This window comes from Lontra canadensis, unplaced genomic scaffold, assembly GCF_010015895.1.
Source record: "Lontra canadensis isolate GAN:19392208 unplaced genomic scaffold, GSC_riverotter_1.0 scaffold1, whole genome shotgun sequence".
Lineage (NCBI taxonomy): Eukaryota > Metazoa > Chordata > Mammalia > Carnivora > Mustelidae > Lontra > Lontra canadensis.
Window position 1 is genome coordinate 14800609 of NW_022630995.1, and position 26425 is coordinate 14827033.

A 26425-nucleotide genomic window follows, 5' to 3' on the forward strand; every position below is an offset into this window, starting at 1 on the left:
ATAACAGTTTGAACAGATTAAGACAGTGGCCTCAAACAAATCTATGAAAGTTTAACTCTCTGAAAATTTAAAACTCTGAAAAGAGATATATGTATTTTTACTCTAGAGCAGGAGTACAATTTCTATAATACATATGGATTTTATCCAACATTCAGTAATTTTATTGGAGGGGTCTATTTGATTTATTTAAAATTTTAGTGTTATTTTTCCCACCATCCTTGTATTTTGGGCTTCCTTGCAGTGACAGATTACGTATCTTTTGGTTGTCATCATTCTTTATATTTTAATTTTTAATTGAGCTATAGTTGACATATAGTATTAGATTAGTTTCATCTGCACAACATAGTGATTGAACAATTATATGCATTTTGAAATGCTCACCACAATAAGCGTATTACAGTATTATTGACTGTATTGTCTATGCTGTATGCATCATTCTTTTCTGTAACACAAATATCTCTGTAGCTTCCAGGCTACTTTGGCTGGATATTTCTGTCTACATCTAGTTATTATGAGTAGGCATAAAACTAATAGCATCTTATTAGCTCATTGTTTCCTTAGAGCCCAAGAAAATCACCCTTGTGATTGCTGACCTGGTTCTGAAAGTCCCTGTGCTGCATCTAAAGCCAAGTCTCTTCCTGATGAGCAAGTTGCAGATACAAAAATATAAAAACAAAAGAGGAAGCCAGTATTTACTATTGATTAATATTGTTCCTTTATGTGGGATTTCCTTATGTTATTTTAACATATCCAGAATGCTAGTATGACTGTGTAGTGCCGTAGGTTGTGGATCTGAATTTATTCAGAAAATACATTCTAATTCAGCTTTATTTCTTAGTAGTTGCTCTGGAACACAGATGGAATAATGTTCCTTTGCTCCATGAATGTCTAATTTAATCCTTTGTTTATTCCATTCTACATTATATACATCAGGACAGAATAGATGCCAAGGATGTTGGAGAAGTTCATTTTATTTTTATTTATTTATTTATTTTTAAGATTTTTATTTATTTATTTGACAGACAGAGATCACAAGCAGGCAGAGAGGCAGGCAGAGAGAGAGGAGGAAGCAGGCTCCTTGCTGAGCAGAGAGCCTCATGTGGGGCTCTCGATCCCAGGACCCTGAGATCATGACCTGAGCTGAAGGCAGAAGCTTAACCCTCTGAACCACCCAGGCGCCCTGGAGAAGTTCATTTTAAACAGAGGTTTGCATATTTGGGCATGCCTGGACTTTCAGTAGATTTTAACATGCAAGTATGTTGGAATCCAGTGAATCACAAGCTCTGCTGAGATTATAAATTATTCAAGTAATGCAGGATTACTCAGTTTATGTCACAAATCCTTCCACTCTGCACAATTAGAGGCATAACAATAAGTATAATCCTGAGACATGAAGTCATTCCATTAAGCAAGATTCTCCGGTTTACTGTTAGCTTTCTTTTGATTCCAGACTGAATAATGAGATTTTTGAAGGTGATTAATAGAAATGATGGTATTTGGTATTTATATCATCTTATAAATTTTGAGTTCTTTATATTCTTAAAATATACAGATTGAGGTTGTTAGGATAAAAAATAGCATATATAATTTCAGCAATAATATTAGGAAAATTAATATGGTTCCAAAAAGTGCTATTAGTATGTCATTAATCCAGAAGGTGAAAGACAGCTATCATGTCATCAGCTATTTGATAGTGCTTTCTAGCTAGCCAGCCATCTGTGGTTTTCATGGTAGCATTATTTTTTAGTGCACTGAAGTTCATTCCTGACATCTACATGTTTATTGTGTTGTTCTTTGAAAGTAGAAATGAGTATGAAGATACAATATCATATACTCAATCAGTAAAATATTGAATTAAATATTCTCTTATGCACTCCACTCCCTCAGATGGAAACTTTAGGACAAGTTGTGTAAAAAATAATGATGAACCATAGGATTTTATAGTTGGGGTTCTTTGTAGTAGTGCAGTGTGGTCAGTGTAAGGGCCTGTTTAGCCAGAGTGATTCCATCCGGTGAAACAGTGATTTTGTTGTTTATGCAGTAAAACTTAAACTGCCCCTGCCCCCCCATCCCAGGGGAATCTACTTAAAAGCAAGTCCAGGAAACCAGTAAAATATGGTCAACCAGTGCCAGATAACGGAGCCCAAATACAAGGGTGGGTCATGTCAGGTAGAGAGAACAGAGCCCGGATGCAGGGATGAGTCGGGCCAGGTGAAGACATCCAATCAGTAAAGCGTGCATGCTGTCTCCCTAGCTACCAAGGAGTGTGGGCCCTGCCTTTTGGGCGCCAATTCTGACCAAGGTGATAGACTAGTTCCAATAGCTACTATGGGGTGAATTGTAGTTCAGTTGGCCACCTGTGTGGGACCTAGCATGACTGCAGCTTTCTCTGTGTGTTATAATCTCATTGGCCACCTGCATGTAGCCAGGCTCAACAACATGGCCTTTGCTCTATAAAAGTTAGTCTGTTAGACAGGGAGGGGTCGCCTCTTTGTAACAGACGGCCCATCGGGTCGGTTTCTTTCTCCATGCTTGGCGCTAAATAAAGCTTTGCTTGACCTTTGCTTTGTATCAGTCTCGCTCCCTTGATCATGGACCCATTATTGGGGGACCTTTCAGTCAGATTTCCAATACACTTTAAAGAGTGTTCTTTAAAAGTGAATTCATATTGCCTGAAACTGTGAAAACCACCACCACAAAGACAATGGCAAGAACAGTACAACAAACAATAATGATAACAATCTGTGAGTTGTTCCAAACTTTAATTATCTCAGTTTACTCATGTAGTAAAAAATGATTGTTGGTAATTTTTAAGATTCTTTTAATGCCCACATTTTATGCCTTTTTTTTTTTAAGATTTTATTTATTTGACAGACAGAGAGAGAGAGATCACAAGTAGACAGAGCAGAAGGCAGAGAGAGAGAGGGAAACAGGCTCCCTGCTGAGCAGAGAGCTGGATGTTGGATGCCGGGGCTCTATCCCAGGACCCTGAGATCATGACCTGAGCCGAAAGCAGAAGCTTAACCCACTGAGCCACCCAGGCACCCCCACATTTTATGCTTTTATAGTTCTGACTTTGATTTGAAATCTGACAGAATAAGTGATAATAATGTGTACAAAAATACTAGCACCATGAATTAGCTCAAAGTTTGAATTTGTGTAAATCTAATGAAGAAATCAATTCTATGGTTCTACGTGGAGTGGTTAAGTCTGAGAACTGAGGTGTGAATTTGTTGAAGTTTGATATTTTAGGTATTGATTGCTCTGTACTGACTGGGCCACATCCCTCCCATTCATATGTTAAAATCATAATGGGAGGCTTTTAGGAGGTGATGCATTCAGAAGGTAATTAGGTTGAAAGAGTGGAGCTCAAGGTGTAAATAGTGGCCTTTTGAGAGGAGGCAGGGGAGAGAAGTATGTCCTTCTGTGTCTCTATCCTCTTCTCCTTCTCTGCCATATGAGAATATAGCAGGAAGGTGTTGCTCTGTAAGCAGACACTAAATCTGCTGGAGCCTTCATCTTGGACTTCCCAGACTCTAGAACTGTGAGAAATAAATATTTGTTGTTGAAGTCACCTAGTCTGTGCTATTTGTTATAGAACCTGAACTAAGACAGGTGCCAATTTCTATTTTTCTAAAGGAGTATTAAGTTATAATGTGGTCAGACCCAGAAGAGGCAATGAGAATTATTGGAGATAGATCTCTCCCTCTCTCTTTCTTGCTCTCTGTTTCTCTTTCTTTCTTTTGGTTAAACTATACATTCCATTAAGTGAATATGTATTTATTAAGCAAGACAGACTTTTAGGCAAATAAATTCAGGAGGACCGGAACTCCTGAATTGATGTCCAATATTTCTCAAAGTGATATTTTACTAAAGACTGAAACAGGAAATAAATGTGTGAAGCTGAAGGAGTTCTATACTTAAGTAAGTTGGGGAAATTTAAATTAAATGGACTAAACATTTAATTTTCTCTACCTGCTGCATTATACTAAGCCTTAAACATGTTAATGGCACCGCAGGTTAACCCACACTTGATCAGGAAACATTTTACACACTATATTCAGGAACATCTTTGTGAAGAACTTTCAGTGAAACACAGTTTAGGAAACATTTTCTTCAAAATAAAGAACTTTGTCTTTTAAAACCTATCTGAATGCAATGATACAGAGAACTAGGAGTGAAGGAATATGTTTTTCTCCTTTATCATAATGGCATATGGAACAGTGCCTATGAGCCACTTTCCTACACGTCTGGAAATTTTGTCCAAGGCACCATAATAACAACTAGCTAGTCTGTCACTGAAAATTACAGCCTACACACAGTTGGATGGGCCACATTAGGCTTATTCTATATTCATATTAAAGAAACAGTGAGCTCAACATGCAAGCTACTGTTGGAGATTTCAGATCTACTTTTTCCAAGGGTCAATCAGATAAATTCCCTTTTCATTTACATAAATGAGAAACTGAATTATTTATTTAGCTCATGCTTTAATTAAACATCTATGTAATCTCATCTATTGCCCCTTGATAGGACAGAGAAAGAAACTGCAAAATTTCACAGAAGAGTCTATTGATTTCATGTCATGTGAAAATATTGTATCTTATCTAAATCTACTGCATCACACATGCACAAGTGGATTTTCTAAATAAAACTTTGATTTGAAATTATATGATCTTGCATATAACATTGAAATTATGCCCTTGGACTTAATTTCTTGATGTAGTTGTGGTTTATATAGTCAGTCATCCACTTGTTCAACAAATATATATCCAACAAATCTTTTGATTTTCTAGAATTATACTAGGCATTCAGGATACAGAGATGCAACAGACATTGACTTCTTAAAACAGTGTTTCAGGACTGGAGATTATCTGTTATACAATTGAATACATAAAACAGTTCAAGTCTTGTAAAGGATTTTAACAATGAAATTTGAAACTCTAAAATCAGATAAATAATATTTAAATATTTTTTCAAAATAACGAAGTAGATAATAGTGATATTTTCTGTGGACTTTGGGAAACATAAAGAGTAAATCTTGTATTCAATGATATGTTAGAACTTTACTGCAGTATTTATCAAACCTCAGAAATTCAAAAGTGTTTTTTGTTATTGCAGTAAATTGATGTTTTATTTCTCCACTGCCAGGGACAAATTTAAATATCAAGCCATGTTTTACAAAATGCCTCTTTTCAAAATGTAAAACTGTTGCTCAAAGTATAACTTGGCTGTATGTGATATTCAGTTAACATTTATTGAAGTGCCTTCTTTAAATAAAGATTAAAATAACTGCTAACAGACCCACATACTGGAATCCAGATACTGGCTGTGTCAGTTGGGGATTCCAAAATCAGTTTTACTTATTTTTAACTGCAAATTGAATCATTTATTATATTGTAGACAGTTTCTTATCATGTAGTCACAACCGCAGCTACAAGGAGATTTTTAAATTTAGCTCATTTTTTTGCATTGGCCTCCTTTTATGAATTAGGTCAAGTAGGTCAATTACTAAATCTTTCTAGGGTTGAGAATATTGACTTACCTCATAGGAGAACTCAGAGGGAAATATTAAGCACTTTAAAGGCTTGATATCTTAATATTTCTGAATGTCATAGCTAGCATCATTTGATGTCTGAAGAACATAACAGCTTGCTTTCTTTATTCTACACTGTATGATTGCATCTGTGCATGAAATGAAGTGCATATGTAACATGAATAAATAAATAAATAAATAAATAATTCATAGATGAGTGTTATCTATAAAGCTATGTAAAAAGACAAGTAATCATTTTATATATTTTATATAATAAATTGGCAATTTCAGAAAAAAATAGGTAGCACAATACTCTTTACATGCATGTCTTTCTTTTCTATTATCTCAGTCTATTGCTGCATTTAGTGGCTTTTCCCCCACAACATATCTCTAAGTGCTTCTTTTACATTCTATAATTTATGTAGGGGAGCACATATGATCAAGCTTACTTAGTTCCACCATAAGGGAAAGTTTTTTTTCTTTACTTATCTAAGTCTTAAATACCCTTAGAGTGGTAGCAATCAGATCAAGCATGCATAGCGACATTAAAATCTGAGGTGGTCATTCCATCTATGCCAATTCCTATTTTTAAATAATAGTTGTTTTTATTTTTAAAAAATTAAAATATTTTATTTATATGAGAGAGACAGAGAGTGCACATGAGCTGGGGCAAGAGGTGTGGGGAGAGGGAGAAGCAGACTCCCCACTGAGCAGGGATACCCATGTATGATTCAATCCCAGGACATGGACGGAGATACTGACCTGAGTCGAAGGCAGACACTTAACTGACTGAGCCACCCAGGTGACCCAATAACAGTTGTTTTTAAATGACCATTTTGTCTATTGAATTTGTTAACTTCCTTTGAGGATGAAATTATTTTCAGTAATTTGTGCCCTTAAAGACCTCTACCTTTCAATTTGTTAAACATAAGGAGAAAGATAACAATGGGAGTTTATTCTGTTACAATTTTAAAAAGAAGTGCAGTTCTTTATAGCAGTAAAATGAACGTTCTTGTCCCATCTGTAGTCAGCAAACTGCACATCGTTGATGTGTGACAACCACACTCCCCAGTAGATTTGTAAATCACTAATATGAAAAGCATTGAATAATGACAAGCAAACTTAAAAGCATTCAATTTTTGGTTTTGAAATGTCACTAGGATTGCCTTTGTATTTAAACTAATTCAATAAATTTTTATGTAATTATTTTATCTCCTACTTAACTTTTCCTGAAGTGTAGTCATTCTTTCCACTTTATTCTTCCTCTATTATCATAAATTTCTCCAGGTTTTTCAGCTGATTTCTATTTTCCTAGTTTCTGATCAGTATTATAATTTGTAATAGTGCAATGTGAGGTTAGCTGTTAGATCATGGATTTTACCTTAATTTTTTGGACATTATTCATTAATTACTGATGGATTAACATTTTCTGAAATTTTACATAGAATTTAGTAATTTTGTCAAATAAAACCTTAAGTTTTCATTATTAATTATAATAGTTTCCATACTGCTATGAAAGCACATAGTTGTTAAAGCACATAGTTTATTTATTTCTAAGAATAAAATATCTATCACAATTTTTAATGTAATTTCATTAGGATATTTTGTTATATTGTTCTATGACACTGAATAATAGATATGCTGCATTACCATTTTATGATAAGGATAAAATAGTGCTATTCGGATAGTCATTATGGAGCCACTTACTGCAAAGTTTTTATGCCTCAGCCTCCATGGAGTGGCTGTTTTGAATACACCTAGAATTCTAAAACCCTGGAGCCTCGGGCTTCATACAGCCACCTTGGAAAGCTCTAACAGAGACTTACTATTTCCTTTCTAACACTTATCAGAAACCCAACTTTATATGATACATTATCTTACTATTATATACCTCCTAAGAGAGTGTCTTAGGTATAAATATAATGTAAAAAACATGCAGTTGTCTTTCTTGTTCACTGTTGTGTCTCCAGAGCATGGTACGTGATCAATATCATTGTTGAATGAATGAACAACTAAATGAATATGTGGTTGGACAGGGAATTTTCCCTCATTTTCAGAAATATGGATTTAGATCCCTGGGATTATTGCAACAGAGCTTTGAGTACTAGGCATCCTAGACATCCTTAATTATAACTTTAAATGTGCTTCTCATGGAAACGATATCATATATATTAATTACATATTGCATAGGTTAATAGCCTTACGTGAGACTTATGGCCCAGGAACACAATTTCCTTTAATAAAATTGTTTTATTATAAGAATATGTTTCCTAAGATTCAGATAGGTTAGTTACAAATAATTTGGGAGTGCTTTCTTTTCATAAGTTAAACTACCTGAAGTCATGTTATCTAAATCAGTTAATAATAAATTGTTATATAAAGAATACATACCCTTAAAATTAAGTGTTAAAACAATACTTGACATTACCTAGGCTTGCTCAATCTCTAACATGACACAGCAACTGCTCTGCTTTTATTAATAATTGAAGCTATATAAACTCCAAGTTCAAATACTGCGCACAGTTTTCTTCAAAAGCCAGACCAAGTTCGTTTGGGGAGGCATCATTCATTTTTTCTTTTTCACAGGCGAAACCCAACAAGCATCTCGAAGAACTGTAATTATGATGTTCACCAACCACTGATTTAAAAATTAAACTCAAAGTGCTCCCTAAATAAAAATTTGTTTTCACTATTATGATTATCTTCTATTATTCCTATTGTTTCATTAAAAAAGGGAATTCTTGGGGCACTTGGGTGACTTAATTTGTTAAGGTTCTGACTCTTGGTTGGTTTCATTTTGGGTCATGATCTCAGGGTTGTGAGATTGAGTCCTGGTCGCTGAGGAGTCTGCTTGAGATTCTATGTCTCTCTCTCTCTCCCTCTGCTCCTCCCCCCTCACTTAATTTTTCTCTGTCTCTCTCTCTAAAATAAATAGGTAAATCTTAAAAAAAAAAAAAAAGAATTCAAAAGTAATGGGAAGCATATAATCCCAAAAGAAAGAATATTTCATTAAATTGAATAAATTTGGTTTTATAGAAATACTTAGTACATTTTTCTCATTTCTTTAAGACTTAGTAAAAACTCATGTTCCATTAGCTAACATTTGGGAGTGAGGTGAAATATTGTCCTCATTTACAGACTGGAACATTGGACTTCTATCTAGAGTTTTTCCAAATTGGCCATGTTACTTCTGCCTTGAACACCCTTTGGTAAATTCAGGATATGTGTGATTCAGATCCACGTGTGAACAGATAAACTAAATTAAGGCATAAGTATTTTTCTAGAAAGCCTTTACACTGCTATGATATTTACTGTTATTTCTAGTTCACTAAGAATCTACTTGGTAGATATAATCAAAACTGTAATAAGTTTACAGTTCATCTATAAGTAGTATACCAAATGAAATAGTATTCAGAGGTGATTCTAAACAAAAAAGAAGTTACTTTTTTTGTAAAATAAAGCAATCTGAATAGAATACAATTACATAGGACTAATATAAAGATGCCTAGAGCATGTTAAGTCTAACTGGATAATTTTAGCCTTAGGACACTTACCTGAGGTTTAATCATACTTCTTACGCTGCAGCAAAACAGAAGCTAAGTGAAACTTTAATCTGAGGCCTTAATGGATTGCAACCTCTCCTTTGCAGCCTGAATACTGAATGTTTGCTGCCCAATGCACCTACCCTATATTTTCCCAAATTTCTAACATGCTCAGAAACATATCCATGTACAGACACACACAACCTAGTATTGGGTATAGAAAACAGCCAGAAAATTATTCCAGGATTATATATGCCAACACAGTAGAAATCCTAATAAAAACATTACATGCTAAAACCTAGTGCAAGAGTTTTCAGGGAATACCTCAATATTTGAACTTGTATTCTTGTCCCTGGACACTTGATTTTCTTTCTAGTTCTGGGTCTTAATTTTTCTCATGGATTATGATTTCTGGACCCTTTTTCTCTTTGTTTTTGGTGCCTCCATTCATTTGTTCAATGAAACAACATTTACTGTAAATCTTCTTTGTACTGGTACTGTGTACATTGTAAATGGAGAAATGAAAGACAAACTTTAAGCTGCTCATGTCTAATGGAGAAAAGAAGTTGTATATATCAATTTATAAACATAATCGCCCGCTTATTACTGATGAAGTTTTAGAATATAAGTGAGGTTCAGTGGGTGAAGTCCGGAGCTGTCGACCAAGAAAGAATTCTTGAGACGTCTTTGTTTTGAAATGTTGAAATGTTTATTAAAGCACGAGGACAGGACCCATGGGCAGAAAGAGCTGCTGCTACCCTGGGCTTGTGAGGTGTGGTCCACTATATACTTGCCAGTTGGTAGGGGATCAGGGATAACGTGAGTCTCTAAGGAATTTTGGAAGCAAGTTTTCCAGGACCTTGAGGAGCTAGCTGTTGTTGGGAAAAGATCATTTATTACCATCTAATAAAGCCTTAGTCATGAGACCCTTTAGATGCATATCGGTAAGCCATATGCTTGGGAATGATTGCCAGCACATATCTTGGAGGGTTTAGAGATAAAGGAAGTTTCCAAAAGAATTTTTATATGTTAAAGTAGATATACAGGGTCCTTGATGGGGGTGGGGGAGTGTGGTCAGGCTAAGACTGCCTTTTGCCTGTTGCAAAGTATTAAGGTAGAGGCAGTTGAGTCCCTAGAGGAATGTCACTCTGCCTGTTTCAAGGACTTCTCAGTGGGCTCTAGGAAGCAAAGAAATTTAATAACTTTTCTTCTACCTGTGTTTCCCCACATCAGTATGTTTCAGTGACTGTATTTGACATTGATAATCAAATATGGATGTCTTATCTCCGTAAAGTTTAAAATCTAGATTCATTATATCAATACATTCATTAGCTCACCCTTCTGGCCACAGTTAGTATTTACCACTCCTGGGTGCAGGTGTCTTCCCAGGTTGGTGCATATTGTGGGAACTAGATTATGTAAAGGAGGAAGCAATTTGTGAAAACAAGTGATATTCCCCAATGTTTTTATTTCAGTTTTTGTTCTTTAACCTCACTACACATGCCTGCAGTGTTCATTATTCAAACTAGGCTCTGTGCTGATTAAGGTGAGAATCATTTTTCCAAGACCAGTGTCTGAGGTTAGCAATTACTCCATTGCTTCTCCTAATGAATTTCAATATATGGTGCAAAAAAATGGTGACCTCCTTTGTAGAGACACATACGGATGTCGGACACACATGTAAGTATTGAGCGCACTGTTCCCTGAGTAGTCGTTGCTCACTTCCTGCATTCCTCCTGTCTAATTGTAAGAAAGAAAGAACTTGTCACCTTTTGCTTTTCCACTTCCTTCCCATGCATGGAGAAGGCTTTGAGGCCTTTGTGTTTATGGAAATCCATTATCTGATTCTTCAAGTTACCTGGATTATTTTTCAAGTACATTTATTTCCCTTTCCTCTCAGAAAATATGAATTTCTATTCTGTTTAAGCAAACTTTTAGCCAAACAAAATTTCATGGGTTGCTTTCATTTCACAGCGATATATGTAACCCCGCTTAAGAAATGAAACATTATTTTGACTTTGATTCTTATAGAAAGGTTTCTATCGACCTACAGATAGGAGATTTTGAATGATTGTGCATTCTGTGTAGCTATCATAAACAAAGAAGGTAGATTTAAAAACTAAACAAAAAAAAATATGTCATATCTCTGTAAACAAACTAATGAATGGCAATCATTTTTCACAGAAAAACAAAACAAAACACTGAATGGAATTCCAGTATAATAAAGGAACGTTGTGTTAATTTTTAGTGTATTTAAAAGAACAGTGTGCATAGAGATTATGCTTAGAGGGAAAGGGCATAAATTCTTCTTAATCCAACTCAGTTTATTTTTCTGTGTTTCTAGACCTGAAACCTGGACCTTATCTGGGCTACATACTAAGATGAGGTATAATTTTGGCCATTTCCTTTAGCTTTCTAGAATCTCAGCCACAGACAATCTCAAATAGTAAATTTAGGAACATAAATATGTTCAAAATTCTAAAATTAAAAAAAAAATCATAGCTAATGGTAACAAGAATTACTCCTCATAAAAATGAGTATTAAGGGCCACCTGTGTGACTCAGTGGGTTAAAGCTTCTGCCTTCGGCTCGGGTCATGATCTCAGGTTCCTGGGATCGAGCCCCACATCGGGTCTTCTGCTCAGCAGGGAGCCTGCTTCCCTTCCTCTCTCTCTGCCTGCCTCTCTGCCTTCTTGTGATCTCTCTCTCTCAGTCAATAAATAAATAAAATCTTAAAAAAAAAGAGTTTTAAGACTGTTAAGAAATGGGCTTGGGACGTAGGAGAAAGTGTTTAGGTCAGTGATAGAATAGGCCGTATCATAAAAGGAAAGTTTCCTATATGTTTCCTCAGTGCGTATGATTTTGGTGATTTCTACTCCGAGGATTTGAAAAGAAGAATAAGTTCAACAAATCTATACTAAGAACTCAAGTAAAGGATCCAAAATATGAATATATAGTGTTCCTTCTTTTGGCACTTTTTGTTTAGTTTGAGAGGCCGGCACAGTGTAGCTACCTGTGAGGTTATCCACATTTATTGGACATTCTATAGAAACCTAGTTAAATGTTAGACTCACCCAAAAGAGGCTGGGTAAGTGACAAGAAATCAACAGCTAGGATTCTGAAGTGATACCATAACTCCCTAGTTATGGTATCTATATAACTTCCCTATAGATAACTTATATCTATATAACTTCCCTAGTTTTCCCATCTAAATAATAGTAACTTCCTCAATGGATCCTGGTGAAGATGACCTGTGTTAAAGTAACCTTGAATATTTAAGAAAATCCCAGACGCATTTTAGGTAGTTAAGACATTTTAAACAATTATTAATTATCCTGTATTATTAAAAATACATATTCCTGGGTCCCAGGATTCTGTAGGCCATGTGCCTACCCTAAAATATGTATTTTTAATAATCACTAGAGGTAGCTATGATTGACAATTAAACCAGTGGTTTTTGTTTTTGTTTTCCCTTTGAGGGTGCGTGCATTTGTGGGGGAGGAGCGTCGGAGAGAGAAGAGAAGGGAGACCCCTAAGCAGGCTCCATGCCCAGGGCAGAGCACCACAAGGGGCTCTTTTTTATGACCCTGAGATCATGATCTGAACTGAAACCAAGAGCTGAGCCATCCAAATGCCCTTAAACTAGTGTTTAGAAACCTCTGTTGTAGGTCATCTAAATTGAGCCAAGGAATAAATAAAAAAAAAAAAAAAATAGGAACTCTAAAATAGTATTATTAATTTAAAAGAGAGAGAGAGAGAAGAGATGCTGGTATAAATAAATATTTTAGAAGGAAATGCAAAGAAAAAAGAGAATGAGTAGGGTTTACTTTGACAAATAATAAGCTAAGGATTTCATTTATATATTTATGTAATCATGACCCTTTTAAATTGAATGGGAATTCTGTACACATAGGTATTACCTGGGAAAATCTGGTCTGTATATATATTAATGAGGCTCACTTGGTGCATCTCTTGCTGAGTGTTTAATACTGTCACCTTTAAGGTATTTTAGCTGAGGGAAAAAAGAGTCAAGGCAAGGGCGCCTGGGTGGCTCAGTGGGTTAAGCCGCTGCCTTCGGCTCAGGTCATGATCTCAGGGTCCTGGGATCGAGTCCCACATCGGGCTCTCTGCTCAGCAGGGAGCCTGTTTCCCTCTCTCTCTCTCTCTCTGCCTGCCTCTCCATCTACTTGTGATCTCTCTCTGTCAAATAAATAAATAAAATCTTAAAAAAAAAAAAAAAAAGAGTTAAGGCAGCTTAAATTAAAAAAAAATTTCCTAAGTCCATTATTCATCTTCCATTTAGAGGTACACTTACAAAACCAGGCTGCATAAATCAAATTCATTTATTTAATATCAATGTATAGTTCTTATAGTTATATATTCTTTATGGTTGGTGATTCTAATTTGGATAACATTTTATATTTTATTATTAAATAACAAACTTCCTCTTTTAATAGCTTTTTTCTAATGAAGATAGTCCAGTTTTTTTTAAATGCTTCAACTTATATATATTTGTATGCTTATCTAATGCTGGTTTATGAAACTCTGCAAAATATTCACTTCTCAAATAATTTGTTAAAGACCTCATTTTTCAGTTATGTAGAATACATCAAACTGTTTATAATAGACTAGTGAAAATGACTCTGAAGTAAAGTGTTATCAATGAACGTACATATACAAACAGTTGGCAGGTTGTCAAAGAGATCAGATTTCTGCCTTGATGCTATAAGGTGGTTAGCTCTAACGTATGGCTGTAAATTCTTGTGAGAAGAACAATGAGACTTTCTATTAAGCAAAAAAAAAAAAAAAAAAAAAAAAAAAAAATTGGCTACATGTATTGAGATCTATAAAACTTTTCTGCTTTTTAAAAATTTCCAGTAAATATTTGCTTTGATATATTTTGGAATAATTAAAATTTTAGCATTTTATTTTGATATGATGTGTTTTCTACAAGAGTTGTAATTAAATATGACAAGAATTATTGAGACTCTGTATCTTGCTTCTCAGATATGTATAAAAAAACCTCTTTTTAGTCTTATAACTTACCTTCATTTGGGTCAAGTGAACGGGAGTGTATGAATATGTATATAAGCCCTAATGATTATATATACACACATATGAGCCCAAATGATACACACACACACACACACACACATATATATAAAATAAGTGAATATAAATATATATACACATAAATTTATATAATAAGTCTCTGTATATGGGGAGGATTGGGGTGAGTGAAAGAGAATCTATGTTCCAGCCTTCAAACTTTACATTTCATTTAGCCTAATTAGATCTTGTCACAATAGAAATTTCAGATACCACCATATAACTTTAATATCTTATTTTATGTAAAAAGAAGCTGGTTGGAGCAAGCCTCAACATCATATGAAATGCAAAATCATTATGAAATTTCTTTGCATGAATCACTGAAATTTTTAAATGTTATGCTTTGACCATTTACTAAATTTATAATCTTCTAAGACCTCCATGGGCTTTCCAACTGTCACTTACCAGTGATAATTAGGAACAGAGATACACAGATAAATGAAATTCACAGTGATTCAGGTAGCCTCTTTTTCTACTAGATTCAATTCTCTTTGGTATAAAACCTTTCCTGGAGCTGCCAACTCTTAACAACATTTGACAGAATTCAGTTTAACCTTCTCTTTCTTTCCTTGCCATTCTTCTGGTGGGAGTTATTATTGAGAGGAATAAAATAGTGGCCAGAGCAAAAGGCTGGCAACATTTCAGGGTTGACATGCCAAGTGTTCTCTGACTATATTGCTTCTAGAAAAAGGAGGAATAACTCACTTGAAAGTTCTTTCTGTTCCCTTGCTGTAGATCCCAGCACGTTACTGAGTAAAGCAGTAAATCAAATGGCTGTTTTTGTTTTTACTCATTTATTCTTTTATTCACTTATTCATTCTTTCATTCTTATGTGCATACACTCAATAAATATGTATTGAGTTTCTACAACTCTCCTGACAAAATTCTAAACATTGGGGATACACAAACAATTGACAACAGTTTTCTTTGTCATTGAGTGAATCTGGTCGAGTATATAGACATGTAAACTGACAACAGAATATAAACGAGGTACTACGAAAATGTATCACAGGAGAATAGCCAGAATTTAAGACATCATTATATGACATTCCATTAAGTAGCTACAGCAAAGCAATTATCAGTCAATACCGTAACTAGAAATTCCCAAAATTATGTGCTGTGGAGTATTCAGCAAAATGCTCATATGCGTTATGAATATATGAGTTTTCTGGCAATGCAAGTGTAGAAAATAGAAAATATATAGAACTTAGTGGATACCTTACTGCATAGCTTTACTATGCAGATGTGTATAATATGAGATTACTTTACACATGCGCATAGGATTCTCAAACATTTTAAATGCCCACGTTTTACTCGAAGAGCTGTTGTTTTGTCGAGATCCCTGTCTTGGCCAGTCAAGGCTCAGCAAATGCAGAGGAGGGATTTGCCACGGACCTATGGCTGTGCCTTCTTTTAGTTCCATATCAAAGAGAGCAGCACTGGGATTCTGAAAAATAAAACCACTCCCTAGGAAGTTCCAGCTCCTGACATGACAACATGCTAAATGTAGATGGCCTCCATTTCTACAGAATTTCATTAATATAGCTGTGGCAAGTGGATGAAGTAGACTTCAGTCCATATTATGGCAATACAGTCCCTTAAGCTTGAATAGGCTCAAAGCTCCAGTGTGACTGTTTCCCAACAAAAAGGATGGAAATTTGTGTTGAATAGCCACTGATTACATGAACATGATTAATGTGAAATATGGAATGGATTTACGGGCACTGTTATCAAGGCCTACACTGCAAGTGCAATATTATCTATTGAAAAATGAGACCAGAGTAATGACTAGAGAGCACAGACAACATTATATTTTCTGGTATATTTTATAGGCTGGATTAATAATCCAGAGTTGCAAATGGTTTACTGATTTTTTTTTCTTGCCAGAATAGAAAGGGTATAATTGTTTTGCCTGAGATATCAAATGCACCAGAAGTTAATATACTTTATTTTCATTAAATTGAATTCCAAGTAAAATGTTTTTTTTTCCCCTCATTTACTGAAACTTTCATATTGCTTTGAAAAGAAAGCTTCCCCACAGAATTTGTAGCTATCTGTAAGAGGACAGTATTTATATTAAAGAGAGTAGTAATGTGACTCTGAAATTTTAAGTGTTATTGAGAAGATACGCATTTAAATAACACTGGGAGGATCATTTCTAACATCTCACAATGACTGTCAGGAAGGAATTCTTTACAGTGTATGTGTGTGTGCATGTGTACACCTGTGTGTGTGTGTGCACATATGTGTCCACTGTGAAATCCTGAAACATAGAAATGTATGACTTCTTAGACTTTATAATGTTCATGGTAAATATGTACTCTTGCTTGAGTAAGTATGGAATTGAGATCACAATCATTTCTTTAGAAAGATAGAAACTCATAGACTATGTAAACTTTTATTGTCATATAAACTTTTTTATAGTACATGAAAGATTATTAATATTCCAACAGTTTTACATGTTATCAAATGTTGGGTTGACCATCTCTTCGTATTTAACATGATAGAAAATATACAGTGGTAAGCGACTTAAGCGTGTTGTCCTGATAGACAGTGTGACTGACATGGAACTAAACTAGACCAGTGATTTATAAATCTAATTGTTTTTAGCTGCTTCTTTTAAAATTACAACTCTATAGGACAAAATCACGGACAAGCTAGATAAGGTATCATATTTAATGGGACTGCCTTTCGATAAAATACTAATGAGCTCATTTAAGATTTTAAATCAATATATTCATTTGTTAATTCCAGGAGTACTTATCCACTTAGCTCATGCCACCTTTTAAATTACTGACCATTTGAAAAATTTGAGTTGGTTTTCCTAAGTGAATTTTTCAAAGGAGAAAGCCAGATTTTAAAACATGTAGTATTTATGACATATTTTATAATTTTATGTGATACTATTTTTATGCCTTCATAAACATGGAATAACAATAAATGTATAGAGTTGTGATATATACATTTTCTTTTTTGTTTTTAGATCATGTTCATCACAGTATTTAGTAGGAAATTCCGGTTTTGCTAAAATCATGAACCTCTCTGTGCATGTTTCACTGATACGGTCCTTTTGATTTCCCCATGTCCAATTCAATTCAACTGCATTTGGATAATTTTTTTTTTAACAAATACAAGAAAGAATTTATTATTTTCTTTCTTCTCATTTATTTATTTATTTTTTTCAAAAAAAAGGTGTTTCAACATTAAAGAAAAAACTATGAATTTTTTTTAGGGGAAAAAATCTCCTTTCTGACATTCATATTCAGTGTTGTAAGCAGATGCTCAATTGCCCATGGTTCCCTGTGAAACTATTCATATATACTTGAAAGTTTAATTTATGTCTTTCTCAAGTATTTTTATTTCATGAATTTGAGCCCATGTAATTGACTTCACCTTTATTCATACACAGAAAATTAATTGAGTTATCTCTAGTAATATTTCTGCATAATACTCATGAATTTTAAAGATGTTTTAAGCAACTCAAATGCCTATCTGATGTAATCTAACATATTATTGAGGAAATGGAGCAGGATTGTTGGTTCAAATTATTTTTGTTGAAAGTTGATAGATTTTGTCATATTTACTTTACTAAAGAACCATAGCTATTAGAAAGATTGAATTTCTGAAGTAGCTGACTCATGCTTGCTCTCTGTCAAATAAGTAAAAACAAAAAACAAAAATTTAAAAAATGTAAGAAAAAGAAAGGAAAAACTTAATTTTATGTAAGTATAGTAAGTTTTATAAAATGTTATGGGGACCAACATTAGTATTGTTTATCATGCATCTGGGGAAAACAAGAAAATAAGCAATTCAGATATCTTTATTTGACTGTATTTTACCTAATTTTAATCAGTATAGCAAAATAGAAAAAAGTGACACAAACTATTGAAAATCTTCGCTGTTTGAAATTTACGAATTTTTATATTGTGTTTCTTTTTTATTTATTTATTTATTTATTTATTTATTTTTGAGATTTTATTTATTTGGGGCACCTGGGTGGCTCAGTGGGTTAAAGCTTCTGCCTTCAGCTCAGGTCATCATCCCGGGGTCCTGGGATGGAGCCCCACATCAGGCTCTCTTCTCAGTGGGAAGCCTGCCTCTCCCCCTCTCTCTGCCTGCCTCTCTGCCTACTTGTGCTCTCTGTGTGTCAAATAAATAAATAATTTATTTATTTATTTGAGAGAGAGCGAGAGCTCAAGCAGGGGGAGTGGCAGAGAGAGAGGGAAAAGCAGGCTCCCTGTTGAGCAGGGAGCCCAATGCAGCACCATTATGACCTGAGTCAAAGGCAGAACTTTAACCAGCTCAGCTACCCAGGCACCCCTATTTGTATTTCATCTGATTTTTGAATAGCAAGAAGCTTCTAGAATTCTAGACTTTAGGTAAACATATTAGGAGGCAACAATTGGAAAGATACACGCACACGTATACACACATACTGCAGATCATAGTAAATGACATTTAAAAGTATTTTAAATATAATAGGAAACCTGGAATTAATTTCTTTTTGGAGCATTTCAAAAAGTATTATACAAAATACTGTGATATTAAATCACAAATATAAGGTAATTATCCCTATATTCAAAGAATCACTTATGTTGTAAACAAGGTCTTGCTACAAAGTTATGCTTTGGGCATGTCAGAGTAAAACTGAAAGCAAGTGATTCTTAGCTATATTTTTATATCACTCTGCTAAGCAGAATACCTAAGAAAGTCACAATGTTGTTTGACTGAAATGTGAAATAAAGTTTAGTGCTACTAGCTCATATGCTATATTCTGAGCTTTTAATTTGTACAGAATAGTGAAGAAGATTAGTGGGTAAAAAATGAAAAGAGTATTTTTTTTAAAGGTTTTTATTTATTTATTTGACAGGTAGAGATCACAAGTAGGCAGAGAAGCAGGCAGAGAGAGAGGAGGAAGCAGGCTCCCTGCTGAGCAGAGAGCCCAATGTGGGGCTCAATCCCAGAACCCTGAGATCATGACCTGAGCCGAAGTCAGAGTCTTTAACCCACTGAGCCACCCAGGTGCCCCGAAAAGACCATTTTTAAACATGGTCAAAATAACACTTAAACTAAGCTATAAATTAAAATTATTAAAATCTATGTTAATGCAAATTAGTTCTATGGGTTAATACACAAAACTGAACTCCAAGTAATTGTATGGATTAGTGAACAAAAGAAAATATCTTAAATGTTTCCAGCTTTTTATTGAAGATTAATTTAAAAAAAAAAACCCCATGAGTTTATAAACTCTCCGTTTTAAATTTATAAAATTTAGACAATTTGCACAACAAAATTTATCTTTGTGTGAACAAACACAAAAGACAAATCATACAATTATTTATTTACCATGTTTGAATTATTGCATATTTTGAATTAACAGATCTCTGGACTAAGGAGGAATGTGTATATATTTGATATTAATTCATTCGTATAATATATTGCCCTGTGGTGTCAGACTCTGAGATACAGTAGAGAATAAGGCAACCATGTGTCTACTCTCATATCTATATTTCAGACTCTGTGTGTGTATGATGTGTGTGTACATAGAGAAAGAGAGAGATGGGAGGGAGGGAGGAAAAGAGAAAGGAAGGAAAGAAGGAAGGAATTCATGAGGAAAGAAGCAAGGAAAAGAGAGAGATAAAGAAAAAAGGTTTACAGCTAGATGATGGTGAGAAAATGTGAATTTCCTTTTGACAGAGTTGGGTAGCAACTGATGGCAGTTAATCAAGGAATACCACACACAAATACACTATCATGGACAGAGATGTGCCAACAAGAGGACAGAGGAAGACACAGGCAGATGGAATGCTCAGATGGAAAGAGTTGTCCTCTGTGAGTTTGGGAAAATCTTTCCTTCTGTCTGGTCTTCAATTTCCTCATTTCTAATATGAATGATAAAGCCAGACCTTTGAAGACCCCTTCTAATATCTTATATGGGACATTTAATGACTAGAGTGTTTGAGTTATGAGTAGGTCTGGTTTGGGTAGGAAAAGTTAGTAACGCTAACTTTTGGATGTTTATCATGATTCACACATGGATATGAAAATAAGTCCATTTTGTTTGTCGCTGCTCTGATGAATGTGACTGGCTTGCAGTGCCTGGTCAAGCATTGAATTTGAATACAACTTAAGAGCTTTCAGTGCCCAGCAAGAAAAGGAGCAAGCCTAAGCATCTGGGGAAGAAATCAAGCCAGTCCAAGCTGACTGTGTAAAACTAGTTCTTTAATCTTAAAGATACTAGAGTAAGGAGGAAAGGAACAGAGAAAAACATGGGCTCAGAGGGTGAGCCTTCAGGAGTTGCTAGACTTGAAGAAAAGAGAACACCAACATATTGCATTCAGTGACAATTCCAAAATGCCCAGGCACATGCTTATGATAATCAAGGAACAGCAAATACTTTTATTAAACCATGGGGTCGTAGGAAATCCTACAAAATTGAACCAAAAATATTATGTTTTCTATCTGTGCCTTCATTAAACTGCTATAATTTCCTTGACATGACATTTGCAAAAGTGTCTAAGGATATACCTGCCACATTCTTGAGTTCTTGGTGTTACTTTCTTTTCATCCCATTGTTTCTTCTTCGTTAGTATGATCCTACTGAGGACGGCAAGATGTCCGCTTTGTATTAAAAAGGAAGTAAACTTGGAAGAATTCGGAGTTGTAGTTCAACTAGTCAATGCAAAATAAATGAAAATTTTTTGTCTATGTCTTAGCGTATTTGTCTACATAGTAACACTTATTCATGGGAAATGTGTATGCATTCCCCAGTTGATTCTCTGAATGGCTTATGGCTATAATTATTTAAATTAAAGTATTTCTCTTCACTCATTAAAAATAGAAAATGTGAGCCTTCATTTATATTTTGGACACTTGAAAAGAAAAATAAATAAAATTTCACCATGATACATTCTAACTTCAAAGAAAATTATAATTTTTCTTGTCTTAATTGAGAATATTCAGAGAAGTAAGATGCTTATGCACATGCTTTGAAATTATCACCTGAAGCAGTAACTATTAAGCTGTCTTGTCGAGTGCTACTTGGCTTGCATTTTTAACAATATTTGTGGTACCTTGGACTTTATACAGACAACGACTGTGAATTGCTTGCCTTATAATCTCCTTAGAAGATGCTGTTGCTCTGATTCCTTTAACTTCTCCAATTCCTTTCACTTGCTAGCACTGTCCTATTGGAATTACGATGCGGAGATAGTTTTTATTTTATAAATGATCTAAGGTCAAGAATTTGAAGTCTTTTTGTGTTTTGTATTGGAAGACTTATAAAAGAAAACAGAGATAATGTAGCATTTTTATTTTCCTTTTTTAGAGAAGAAATTTTTTGATGCTATTTCCATTTTACTAACTCAAAAATATATATTTAACTTAAGTTGATCAGTTGTATGATTTTCGGTTAGGTGAGGTATTATTTTGCATGAAATGTTAATAATGGCATTCAGTAACCATTTATAATAAAAAGATTGATAGCTGGATCACTTCAGGAAGACGATGTGAATAGTTTAGTGACAGACTGCTGAGATAGAAAGCTGTTTTGGAAACCTGAAGCTACAGTAGAATTTATGTACATTTTGAGAGAAGACAAAGCTGAGATTAAGTGAAAGAACTAAGGCTTCACATAACACCATGATGGGAAAGTGGTTAAGATAAAATCTTGATGTCTCTCTCTTGTGAATTTAAGGAACTCAGCAGTTTTCCCTCATTAGCACCTTTTACTTATGTCTGTCTGATGGCAGTTAGAATTTTGAGAGGGACCATCTGAGGTACACGATTTATGTGCATCCCTTGTGACTCCACATTTTTCACATCTGTGTCAGTTGAACAGAATCAAGAAATAATGCTCTATTTAATTTCATGTCTAAAGAGATGAAGGGCTATGAAGTTTATTATCTATAATATTTAATGTCTGAAATCACATGTTGGATTTATTGGAAATCAGTATGATTTCATTGATTTCTGTGTTTTAGGGTCATTTTAAAAGATTTAAAACAAAAATACGTATAATTTTGTACACATAGGTTCTTTATGAATCTTTAAATAACTTCTTAAATTATAATAATAATGTCTTTATGGAGAATAAAAATTTGTTTCTATACTGTTCAGAAAGTGATTACGGTACATCAGAAGTCTTAAAACTGGAATACTTTATTGGGAAAGAGCTAAGCCTAGCTCTCTCTGACCAAATATTTTGGAAGCTATATAAATCATACTTAATTTTTTTCTGTACCCTGTTTATATTCAGAACTCATAAGGTCACTCTGTGAAATAATGGGTTGGTAAAAATAATTAATGCATTCCCAAAAGCTCAGGATTCAAATGCCAAAGCTATTCATATATAACTTTAATCTCTATTTTTTATCTGTCTCTAGGTATATGTTTTATAGATACACTTATGAATAAACATTTAGCAATCCAATTTGCAAAAGAATCCCAAACAGATTGGGTCAGTGAAATAAGCATCTACTATTGCTTTTAAACTAATGAATTTTCTTGCAAGTATTATTACATTGATGTGTTATTTATAACATGCCAGAATTAAGTAAATGTGAATTCACATTTTACATTTTTTCTCCCTTCTTTTTCACATTTATTGCTTTTTTCTGCTGTTGTCTTTTAAAAAATGTACTTCTTTTTTTCTGTCACACTTTATCTACTCTGTTGGTATACATACTTAACTTTCTTCCAAATATAGCTAATTTCCTCTGACTGCTCCTTCGTGTTAACCGCACCCACATTCAATTTACTTCTACGTTTTCTGTGAAATACATGCATTTTCTTTTACATCAAATTCATTTGTGTTAACTTTTGAGTTAGTGGAGACAAAGAATAATGTTCTATTAATTTACTTAATTTAAAAAGGTATTTTTAAAAAAAATTCTCATTGTAGAGCTCCTTCTCCCAATACCATAGATTAAGGCTGCAGAAATTTCTATATCTAAAATAGTTTTCTATGGTAATTTTTGTTAGTTATTTTCTAAATACTATATAATTGTCTTTCTATTTATACAGTGGGAAGAGATTGGCGAAGTTGATGAAAATTATGCCCCTATCCACACATACCAAGTATGCAAAGTTATGGAACAGAATCAGAATAACTGGCTTTTGACCAGTTGGATTTCCAACGAAGGTGCTTCCAGAATCTTTATAGAACTCAAGTTTACTCTGCGGGACTGCAACAGTCTTCCTGGAGGACTGGGAACCTGTAAAGAAACGTTTAACATGTATTACTTTGAATCAGATGATGAGAACGGGAGAAACATCAAGGAAAACCAGTACATCAAAATTGATACTATTGCGGCCGATGAAAGCTTTACAGAGCTTGATCTTGGTGACCGGGTTATGAAACTGAATACAGAGGTCAGAGATGTAGGACCGCTAACCAAAAAGGGATTTTATCTTGCGTTTCAAGATGTGGGTGCTTGCATTGCTCTGGTGTCTGTGCGTGTGTACTATAAAAAATGCCCTTCGGTGGTAAGACACTTGGCTGTGTTCCCCGACACAATCACTGGAGCTGATTCTTCGCAATTGCTTGAAGTGTCGGGCTCCTGTGTCAACCACTCTGTGACAGACGAACCACCCAAAATGCACTGCAGTGCTGAAGGGGAGTGGCTGGTGCCCATCGGGAAATGCATGTGCAAGGCAGGATATGAAGAGAAAAATGGCACCTGTCAAGGTAAGAATTTGCCTGCAGACGTGCAGGAGCTGTCCGCTTCAGTTGGATCATGTGTGTGTATTTCCTCCAGTGATTATGGACAGGCGACCTTTTACTTTGCTAATTTATGGAGATTATTTCTCCTCAAGTTTGATTTCTCTCCAAATTTTAAAATTTCTGGCAATGGTCAAAGATTTAATGTAATATTTTGATGGATATACATAATTAATGTTCAGAGAGTGTCTTACTTGCAGTGCAGTATTTTATATTCATTTAGCTTTCAGGAGTTTTATTTTTGAGTAACTCAAACCAAAGAAATTTTTTCCTTGAATGAAGAAAAAAACTGTCTGCTGCTCTACTGCTATTTTCTCTCCATGAAGAGAAAATAGTAGTACCCTCACCTTGCTGTATAAAATTCAAATGCAAATGTTAGATGAGACTTGTTTGGTATACTTTTGACTGCCTTTAAAAAAATTCTTCAGAAATAAGTTCAACCATATGAACTCTGTATGAAAATGCCTGTCACCTGACAGTTTACTTAGTTTACTGTATTGTTTACATATAATTGCTATTACATGTTTGCTTTTAAAAACTTACACGTCAATATGGAATGCATAATAAGTAGTACCCAAGAAAATAGCTTTGGAGATAGAGCCAATACAAAAAAAAAAAAAAAAAAAAAAAAGTTATTTCAAAGCAGTTTATTCTTGGGCATTTTTTTTTCTGTTTTAATTTTTGTTTTAAATTGAAACTTGATCATTTGTATTTCCCTTTTCATTTGAAAATACCCTCATTTTGCCTGCAGCATAGTGAGTTAAACTTAGATATTTAACAATGGTTTTTTGGAATAGGTTAATGCTTTATGTCAGAATGAAGAACCGCATATGAAGAAGAAAATATTTTTACTTAAAAAAAAAAAGATTCATCCTTATGAACCTGAGCTTGTTTTCACCATGCTGTGCACATGCTAAATAGGCAAGGAGAGTTACTGTTCACTGAAGAGAAAACTAAATGCTGAGACATCCGTGATACCACCTGGTAGCTTCAGGTGCATTTTTTTTTTTTTTCTGAATCTGTTATATTATATGAATCAACTTGCTCATGTTCATTCAGGCCTACTATAGATTGATTATAGATTCAGGGAATCAAAACTAGGGAAATGATCAGTAAATAATAGTGACTTAATTATTTCTCCCTAGAAATATGTTGCACCATCTTTAAAATTATTTTTCAGCATCAGCTTTTATTTTGTATTCCTACAATATAATCTACAATTAAATTTATGGTTGTCTTTATATTTAGTCTACAACTCTCTATACTTTTGTGTGTGTATATACACATATATAAAGTTCTATTAAGTCAAAATTATGTCTTGTAAATTATTTTAAACTTTTCAGGGAAGTGAATTATTTTTCATTTCAGATTGGATTTAAAGAAAAATTCTAACATTATCTTAACTTTTCTTCTTGAACAGTGCCTTTTAGTGTAAGGTGAAGATACATGTAATTGTAGAATCAGAAGCAGAAGATTATATATAATCTGTTGAACACATTTCATTATTTAGTCTAAAATATTTACAATATAAATCTTACTATTTCTAAAGTTTTGTTTACCAGTATTATAAATCAAATGTTCTATTTGATTATTTATGTCACTTAAGAGATTGGTACGTGGTCACTTTAGGTCAGAACAAAATGAACTTTGTCTTCATCCAAATGAACAGAGGGTATGAAAGATCTCTGCGTTTATAGAAGACAATTTTTGATCGTTGCGGGGATTAAAAGGTTCTGTGCATTCTTATCATGAGAGCATCTTGGGGAAGTAGTGTTCTGACAGAATGTTTCTTAGTCCAGATACTCAGTGCATACCTTTCTCTTCTCATACTTTTAATAATTGAGGAGTGGAAACCTAACTGAGAGGCAGTGGGGTGTTCGACACAATGCAGTCTATATGAATGGTGCCTCCTCACCCCCCCCATACAGAAACTTTACTTTAAATATAATGAATGACTTTATATAATAATATTTTGATTTTTGAGTCATGTGAATATATGCCTTTACAGAAATGCAAATCTCATTGTTACACACACCCATCCTTCTCTGCCCCCACTTAACCCCCACCACAAACTTTAAATACTTCAGTGGTTTCCTTTAAGATAAATTTTTACAATAGCTTAAGATTCTGCTTGATTTTGCTCTAGACACATCTTAAGCTATGTTTCCTCCTCTTCTCTGTGCACTAGTCACACTGGCTTTCTTTCTCTTTCTCAAAAGCTCACTTTTACTACTTGGTCTGTGATTCTATTTCCCTGCCCTGAAATTCTTCTACCAACTTCATGCCTGATTAACTCATACTAATCCTTCAAATTTATCATCCAGCAACTCTTCTTCAGGGAAGCCATCCCTGAGTCTTCAAGATCAGGCCTCTCTATTATTTACCTACAAGATATATAAGTAAGTAATAATAGAGAGCCCTTTAGAGTGATGATTTTGCATCTTTTTGTTGATTTATTGTTTGATTAACGACTCTCTTCACCCCCAATAGATCACATGGTCCTTGATGGCAGTGGTGG

General features: G+C 34.3%; 1 protein-coding gene across 6 annotated transcripts in view; it reads left to right on the top strand.

Moving 5' to 3' along the window:
* EPHA5 (EPH receptor A5) overlaps positions 1 to 26425 on the top strand; it is a 342893-nt gene that overhangs the window by 50515 nt on the left and 265953 nt on the right. For all 6 annotated transcript variants that reach the window (XM_032849031.1, XM_032848719.1, XM_032848873.1 and 3 more), the window contains exon 3: positions 23211 to 23874. In XM_032849031.1, coding sequence (XP_032704922.1) covers positions 23211 to 23874 — 664 coding nt within the window. The remainder of the gene's footprint in view (positions 1 to 23210; positions 23875 to 26425) is intronic.